The sequence below is a fragment of the Psammomys obesus genome, unplaced genomic scaffold (genome assembly GCF_907164565.1).
Source record: "Psammomys obesus unplaced genomic scaffold, mPsaObe1.curated_primary_1811, whole genome shotgun sequence".
NCBI classification, from domain to species: Eukaryota; Metazoa; Chordata; class Mammalia; order Rodentia; family Muridae; genus Psammomys; species Psammomys obesus.
In genome coordinates this window covers 27,130,955-27,140,084 of record NW_026590062.1, presented here as the reverse complement: position 1 = coordinate 27,140,084, position 9,130 = coordinate 27,130,955, and the positions used below count along the sequence as shown (strand labels likewise).

General features: G+C 39.7%; 1 protein-coding gene across 5 annotated transcripts in view; it reads right to left on the bottom strand.

The window, feature by feature from the left end:
• Kcnma1 (potassium calcium-activated channel subfamily M alpha 1) overlaps positions 1-9,130 on the bottom strand; it is a 680,238-nt gene that overhangs the window by 10,445 nt on the left and 660,663 nt on the right. For all 5 annotated transcript variants that reach the window (XM_055605732.1, XM_055605733.1, XM_055605734.1 and 2 more), the window contains 2 exons: positions 3,003-3,197; positions 620-738 (listed from right to left, as the gene is read on the bottom strand). In XM_055605732.1, coding sequence (XP_055461707.1) covers positions 620-738; positions 3,003-3,197 — 314 coding nt within the window. The remainder of the gene's footprint in view (positions 1-619; positions 739-3,002; positions 3,198-9,130) is intronic.

Sequence of the window (9,130 nt, the reverse complement as noted above, 5' to 3'; positions counted from 1 at the left end):
AAAATTGTTACATATAATTGATATATAATTTTAAATATGCATGTATACTTTCCTTTTACACAACTAAAACTAGTATAATCACAGTATTTATTTAAATCCTCAAATGATTGCAATTTATAGATATGAAAAACACCTCTATAACACTGTTTCTTAGAGTACACTATACAAACTTGTGGATTTCAGTAATTCTAGAATATACTGTCAATGTTTTGCCTGCTATGAGTTTAATTAAAGCATATCAGAAATAAGATATACAACTAGGATACCCAAATTGTCAAATATTTTTGTTTAAGGTGATAATATAAAACGTTTCTTAAAAATAAATATTTGAAAGAAAGTGAGTCAATTACAAAACCTATGAAGCAAAAATATCATCAGTGTGAAGTATCTTCACACTGGAACCAAAGACAACTCCTCGTCAGTACAGCAGTTAGTCAGCCGCCCGTCACATGAGGAACCGAGGAACCCATGCAAAGAACCAGAGCTTGGGATTCTAACTTCTGTAATGTAGGCACTGTGTTGAAGGCATGCACATAGAGGCCCTTGCCTGCAGGAGACAAGAGATATCATTGATGCCATTTCTTTCAGATGAGATGGCAAAGAGGTAGGACATACTGACCTTTTTGTACACTGGCTGGGGGTGCTGAGGTGGGCATCTCTCAGCCGGTAAATTCCAAAACAAAGCATATTATATGTTTTCAGAGCTTTGCAGAACAGATCGCCATAACAACCACCATCCTAGGAGATAACAAAGAGACCAAGAGAAACATCAGTTTTTATTTGCCTGGGAATCAAGGACCAAGGGGGTAAAAAAGAACCTTTTTATAAAAGCTTGTTTTCCTATCTCTGGAGCAGGAGGATTGTGCCAAGAGACTGTAGCTGAAGACATCAGCATGTAACAGCCTGGACTCAGTACATTTGACTGTTGGGCTCTGACAACCATCACAGGAGCTTCTGCATCCACACAGTTCTAGCCACAGCTCAAACAAGCTTCTCTCTTCCCTCCATCTAGGTGGAAGTTGGGTCATTGGAAGGTCTCAGTGTATAGCTAGAAAGAAGAAAGGCACCTTGCAAAGCAAGGTTTATTTACTCCCCGCCACTCCAGCTCAGCTGTGTCCACTGTGATGGGACCATGTTGTCAAATCTGCCCAAGTAGTAATGAAAATCACTGCAAGAATAAAGAGCGCCCCACAAATCCTATAGTGATGACTCTTTCTGATAAGGACTGTGTGAAAAGCATAATTTGCAGACCTCAGAGATGTCTAAGGAGAAGCAGATGTAGGTATCTGCAGGTAAGATAACTGGGACTCAAGGTACTTATCAGTTCATAACCACACCCCAAGTTCTGGGACTTGACCCAGAAGATGAAAACAATGTTTTGTTGGAAAATGTAACGAAAACTCTGGGCTTCATACAGACATGTGACTCCAAGTAGACTTTATGACAGAGTGGCATGACAAAGTGGATTCATTAGACACAGAGGGACTATATTTGTCTTTGTTATCACTGGAATTTTGATGATGGGCATCATATTAGACAACAAATGGTCCCACATTTTATAATTATTGAATATAGTAATCTCACTCAAATGTATTGGTAAAGAAGTGATAAAGAAAAGAGTCACTGATTGTGGATGTTGCCTTTCAAAACAGCCCCAAACTAATGGAGGTCCTGGCACACATGCAGGCATCGATGTGTTACAAAAGAGGGCATTTTTCAAATTGGGACATTCTGGACAACACTATTTTTGTGCAATAGTTATAAATATCCCCAAGATGCATGGTTCTGCTTCCTAACACATCTATGAAGGTGAGTTTGGAATAAAGGTTAAGGTGGCACACTTTGTGGCACACTTTATGGCATACAGAGTGCCAGACATAAGCAAGTACTGAGAATCCAAAGGGAAGCTTGGGGAAGTGTGACTGGGTCCAGATTCAGAAATCCTAAGATTTTTACTTAGAGTTATCAAGACATTGACAGTGCCAGTTGAGACCCTGCCATTTTGGCTAATAGTTCTGGATACTCAAGGCAGTCTTGATGCTTCAAAACCCACCAGTACCTGGATAGTACTGTGAACAATAACTGCAAAGAAGCTGTGTCTGTAGAGACCAACTGACTGACTAGAACTGCAATACTATGGTGAGATTAGAATCCCACAAGGCTAGAAGCTCATTTCCTTATATCAGGCTAGTTCTAGCCCTCTAGAACAGCCATTTCCTGCCTATCTCCCTGTCAGAACATCTTGTAAGTAATAGAAACCTTTCAAAATCTATTAACTTAGCAGACCACTAGCTTCTTCCAGCCCAAAAGCTAAGTATGTATTCAGATAGCTTCTGAAGTTTATATGAAAGCTTCCCCCATCTTGCTGTATCTTCCTATCATGTGCCCACCAGTGATTTTAAAGTTGCCTCAATTATGGCTTTCTTGGTTTTATAAACCTATATGAGTTCATGAAACTGTTTCCATGTGGAATTCAGAGTGCTGAAGTCTGTGTCCCTGAGCCATGGTCCCTCAAAATGGCCCCAGAATAAACTATCTCTTATTCCTTTTTAAGATGAGAACTATAATTTTTTTGTCAAGAGTATACAAATACTAAACTCTTGACAGCAGGTTTGGGGCCCAGCATCCCGTGCTCAGGTTGAATCAAAGCTGAGAAGCTCTGAGCTATGAAGACCCTGCTAGAATCCTTTTCAAGCTTAGCTATATGTTCTCAGCACCTGCCCCTTTCGTTTCTGGGAAGAAAAGACCCTCACCTCCATGATGCCTTGGTGTAAATGTCCATATCTCAGTTGCCAGAGAGCAACATATCAAAGATTTGGTAGGAGACTTTGCAGGAATATCTCTATGTGAAGTATGAGGCCTGGCAAATAGGATCCCATAAATTCCATCTCTTTAGTCTATTTAGTGTCAGAGAAACACAGATGCCTAGCTTGTCACCATCTGACACAGTTCATTCAGATCATGCTTGCTGGGCTCAAGAGTTATCTAAGCTTCAGACTCACCCCCAAGTCTGCAAAAGGCCCATCCAACAGGGCTAACTGGGCCACTCGGCAACGGTCCCTGTTGGCCAGTGTCTGGGGAGTGCTATAGCCTCCTCGAAGTGCATTCTCCTCAGCAATCAGAGCTTCAAGCTCTGGTGTGGCTCCTCCTGTCACCAGGGTCCTTATTAGGGTGAGGATATTGTCATTGAAGTATGTCTGTGGGAGGAAGGTAAACAAGAAGCATTCTTAAGCAAATACCCGAACATCACCACAGCTGACGTCCAAATTACAACTTCTCTTGGTATCTCCCATGTTAAAGTTCTGGCCTGTCTCCTCAAATAATTTTCTGTGGGAAGGGAAAGGGAAACAGCCTCTTATTCTCCATTCCTTTCTCTCCCACTTGGTTTTGCTATGGAATCCTTACTTAAAATAAAATTCAGAGGATTCTTCTTTAAAGGGTAGCGCCAAACAAACAAACAAACAAACACTGGTATTGATAAGTATGCAAATACTGCTTTGCCTCTGTAAGCCTAAACATCAACTTTGACATAATAAAATGTAGCCTGTCTGGGCTGCTACCCAAAAGAGGGCAGCCTCTGAGAGCCTGTCACCCATATGTTAGGAGGCCACCCACAAATGGCACAACTTCTTTCTGTTTGGAATCAGATGCCAAGAGAACCTTGAATGCCACACACTCAACAGTTTATCATAGACGTTGATAATGATTGGACCCAAATGTCCTCACCAATAAATCATATGAGCTGAGTGTCTTGTGTGTATGTTTTGGTTTTTGCAAATAGCCTCAGCTGTCTGCTGAGGCAAATAGAGCTGATTAAAGAACTTTCCCCTATATGAACATTTCCCTCCCACCTGTTTGGAAGGAGGCAACGGGGCTTTAAAAAAATCAATACAATGTCTATGAAAAGAACTTAAAACAATGTGCATTGCCTAGCTGAGTTTGAGAAAATACCAGTTAAAGGTGGTATGTTCCATTTTCCTGCATGAGGTAAGGGCAAAGCACCTAAATAAACCCAAACCCATCATGGCTGTGGCTTTTGAAGATCTATGTGTCTCTTGGGTGGGTTAGTAAAGACAGGTATGTTCTTATTTGCAACTTCTTTGAGAGTGTACCTGGCAGTGCATCATAGGGACCAAAGCAGACATGGATGAGTCCTCATTCCACATTGTCATTAGCTCTGTGTTTTCCTGAGCATCAGAGTTTACAGTCATTAAAACCAGCATGGTTATTAAGATCAGATTTATATGCAAAGAACTCCACACATGCTTCTAGGTCAAGAAGATGGTGCTGTGGGGCCTGGATTTCATATTGCTTAATGAAACACTCAACCAAAGAATACAGAGAATTTCATCTGCAAAGAATCCTGGGGAAGTCACACAAAGGCTATTCTGCTGAGAATTTATACTCAATTCAGCTGTTCCCTGAGGTGGACAAACAGAACTGAGGACACCCAAGGGAGTACATGCAGGGAGGGGGTAGGCAGGGGCTATGGTCAGGCTGAGAGTTTAATGTTGATTTCTTTCAGAAGCTGTGTGGCCTTGGAAAGCTACAAAACTTTTTTGGTCTCAGTCATCACCTATAAAATGGAACATCAAAGTAGTTATAGGATTCCCGATTATTAGCACCCTCAGGGACTGAGAAGAAGCTCAGGGCCTGGGAAGCACTGGTAAAGATGTCTGATTGTCGTGATCACTGTGGAGGAAGGGACTGTTGTGGATGATGGACAACAGAAACTCGCATCCCCCAAAATCCCTTGATTGTTGTCTTTCCTGTTTGAGATTTTGTCCTAGAAGCTGGTAGGCCATTATTGTCCTTCCTCTTGGAACAACTTACCTCTCATTCAGCCTCAGTGCCCAAGCTCCCTCTAGACCAGTGGTTCTCAACCTTCCTAATGCTGTGGCCCTTTAATATAGTTCTTCATGGTGTGCTGACTAAGTCATAACTGTAGTTTTGCTACTGTTATGAATCATAATGTAGATATCTGTTATGTAATATATCATATATCTTATATATGTTAAAGGGTCATTGGACTCCAAAGGGATCATGACACACAAGTTGAGAACCACTGCTCTAGACTATGAAAGAAAAGAGTGAAGGTCCTTTCCTGCGGACAACATCCTGGAGACTGATTACACTGATTAAAAGTACAGGGCTTTCAGAGACTGAAGCACCAATCAAACAAGCATGTATGGAACTTAGGCCCCCGACACATATGTAATGGATGGGCAGCTTGGTATTCATGTGGGTTCACTAGCAAGGGGAGCAGTAGCTGTTTCTGACATGGATTCAGTTGCCTGTTTTAGATCACTTGTCTGTATTTGGGCTGCCTTGTTTCGCTTCAGTGGAAGAGGATTCACTTAGTCCTGATGCAACTGGATGTGCCAGGTGGGTTGGTAATGGAGGGACTCCCCTTTTCTGAGGAGAAGTGGAAGGGAGAAGAGAGTAGGACTGGGAGGAGAAGAGGGAGGGGTGTGTTTGGAATAAAAAGTGAATAAATAAATAAATTTTAAAAGTTAATTAAATAAATTAAAAGGGCACACAGATATTTTCTGATGTTTTCCCTATGGTCATATAACCCATTCTTAGAAGCAGGGGAATATCTTACCAAGTCTTGTCTACCATATTAAAAAAGGGAGACCTGGACACAGAAGGGACAAGTGCCTTTGTACTCCAGTTACCAGTCTAGACTAATGGCTGGTAGATAATAAGTAGATGGCAAACATTCATGACTCTATTTGCTGAAACACTTAGTACTCCCTGCCAAATTATAAAGAAATGAGGTACATTTTTCTTTCAAAAGGAAATCATTTTCAAGATAAAATGCAGAAGACTCTTTTTCACTGGGTAAGTAGTCAGTAGAAAATATAACCCACCAAAGCATAGAGATTAAGTGATAGAGAGTGATTGGCCCCAACTAGCCAGCTATAAGGCTGGCTCAGCCAAGGCTCAGGGAACATCCCACAAGAGAGGGCAGAAATAAAAGAATACGAGAGGTGTGGAAATACAAACCAAAAAGAGATTTTTCTGGACATGACATAGCCAATGTACATATTGACTATGGCTATGGTCATCTGCACAAGAAACAGAACAGAACAAAACTGGACTAACTAATATTTCATCATGGATAGGGGAGGAGCCAGGGAGGCTTTACCTCTCCTCGAGGAACTATTGGTAATATCTTAACAACAACAACAACAAAAATACAAAACAAGACACAAAACACCCATCTGGGTCCTAGGTGAGCATCATGCACACTGTTGATTCCAGCACTCTGGAGGCAGAGGCAAGTGGATCTCTTGTGAGTTCAGCTTTCTACATAAAGAGTTCCAGGATAGCCAGGGCTACATAGAGAGACTCTGTCTCAAAAAGAATAACAAAGTAACAAAACTCAAATTTGATTGATGACACTTGTCATATTGGTAAAGCATACTTTATTCAGGACTCCTCACTTAGATATTGGGACTAATGGAGCAAGATGTTCCATTGAGGGAGAGAGATTAGATTCTGAATTTTTTTAAAAAAGGAAAGAAGTTGGATGTGCAGCTAAGGGACTTGTAGGAACAAAGGTGGTATCATTGGATAGACAATTACTACAGGAGTCAGTGTTAGGGTTTGAATGTGTCCCACAAAATTCATGCGTTAAAACTCTGCTTCTTAGAGGTAAAGTATTTAAGTTGAATGTTTATACTTTGATTAATGCCATTACTGTGGGAGTGGGGTGTTTTTAGGGAGTGGGATTCTGATAAAAACATGAGTTTGGGCCCTTCTTTCTCTGGTGTAATCTCACCTTATAATAACTTTGGACTTCCTAATCTCTATACCTGTGTAAATAAATACTTTCCTGAGGTCTTTACATATTTTTTAAAAAGGCTGTTCGAGGAAGAGCTATCTATCATTCTCTTCAGTGGTGTACCCACTGAAAAGTTTCCTTGCTCCAGGAAATATCCTCCTACCCAAGCTTAGGCAAGACACTCTACTTAAACTCAGTGGACCACATACAAAATGAACACGGGAATAAAACTGACTGAAATTCATTTAAATATAAATGAGTGAAACTGTCAAACAAGGAAAATGTAATAAGGAGCTTCTAGAAATTTTCAACAATTTATACATCATATTTTAAAGTAGATGGGCAGATGTTTTCCCCTTAGGACCAGGAACAAAAAGGAATCACTATCATGACATTTCATGACATGACATTGCAGTGTACAGTCTAGTCAGTTAGGAAGAAATACAAACATTCATACTGGAAAGGAGCAAAGACTATCTGCGTTCAAAGGTGGTGACCCTGTATAAAGAAAATCTCAAGGAACCTACTGACATGATCATAAGTAATTGGGGTTCAGTAAGACTTCAGAATACAAAACCAACATGCAAATATCAAATATTTTTAGGAATTCTCAATAAACAAGAAAAATTTAAGAAAGCAACACTATGTAACATGATTAAAAATAATAAAATACTTAAGGAGGTATTTGTTCAAGTTCTAGTGCAGGTATATACTGAAAACTATACAACATTATAAAAAGATATAAATGAAATCCAAATAAAAGGGAAAGATATCCCATGTTCATGGATTGGAAGATAAGACTAAAATATAAATAAAACCCTTACACATTATACAGATTCAAAACATTCCTAAAAAAATTAGATATATTTTTTAGGGGGAAAAAAAAGGAAAGTGAGTTCAGAATTTTAGGAGACATAAAATGTTACATTGATCATTAAAAAAAAAAAAAAAGCAACGAGAACTAAAATTGGAGGATTCCCAACCTCTGATTTAACATATACTAACATACTGGCATAATAACCAACATATCAGCCAATGAAACAGATTCGAGAATCTAGAAATAAACAAACAGAGCTGCTCTCAGCTAACTTGCAATGAGGATATCCAGAAGCTTCATTAAGAAGGAATTGTCAGCCACATGCAGTAGCGAATGTCCATAATCCTGGCAATCAGTCAGGCGGAGGCCAGTGGATCTCTGTGAGTTTGAGGCCAGCCTGGTCTACAAAGGACAGAAACTCTATCTTAAAAAACAAACAAAAGAATTGTCTATTAAATAAAGTGTTGCATCCATATGGAAGAAAAATGTTGGACCTAATCCTCACAACATGTATAAAACTTAACATGAATCAAAGACCTAAATGTTTCACCTAAAACTATACATTGCTCAGAAGAAAAAGTAGTGGAAAATCCTCATGATTTTTACATTGATATTATCTTAGATAAGACATCAAAATCATAGGGTTCACAGAAAACTTGATAATTTGTATCTCATAGCATTTAAAAGTTATGCATTGGAAGACATTATGTAGAAAGTGAAATTTTTCTGTAGAATTATATAAAATATTGAAGAATAATGTATCTTATAAGGGTGAAGTATCAAGTGTTTGAAATCCTCCAATAACCCAACAATCAAAAGGCAATAAACTTGAAAATTAGAAAAAGGATGAGGCTTCAAAACAAGGTAGACAAGTAATCAAAAGCCATAAAGAGGCTCAGTATCAGTAGCCATAAGGGAAACATAAGTCAAAATTGTAGCGAGAGATCATCTTTACCCTCTGGGATGGCTGTGATAAAACAAGAGCAGATAAACAGCAAGAACTGGTGATGATGTGGAGAAATGGGAGCCCTTACAAACTTCCAGTAGGACTGTAAGTGACCCAACCACTGGAAAGCAGTCTCCAATTTCCTTAGTGGGTAAACACTACCTGACTATACCCAAGAGAAATGAAATAAACATCAGAACAAAACCTCATACAGAGAAATTCACAATGGCATCATTTGCCATGGTCAAAAGTACTGGAAACAAATACAATGTCAATCAGCTAGTGAATGCATCACAAAGTGTTATAACCAAGGAATCAATATTGTTTGTGCATGAAAAGAAATAGAGCACAGCCAGGTGCATTAGTGCACACCTACAATCCCTGCACTGAGACTCAGAGAGGGAGAGGCAGGTGGCTCTCTGAGAGTTTGAGGCCAGATGGTCTACAAAGCAAGTCTGGGAAAGCTGAGGCTACACAGAAAAGCCCTGTCTTAACACAAAAAGAAGAGGAGGAGGAGGAGGAGGAGGAGGAGGAAGGAAGGAAGGAAGGAAGGAAGGAAGGAAGGAAGGAAGGAAGG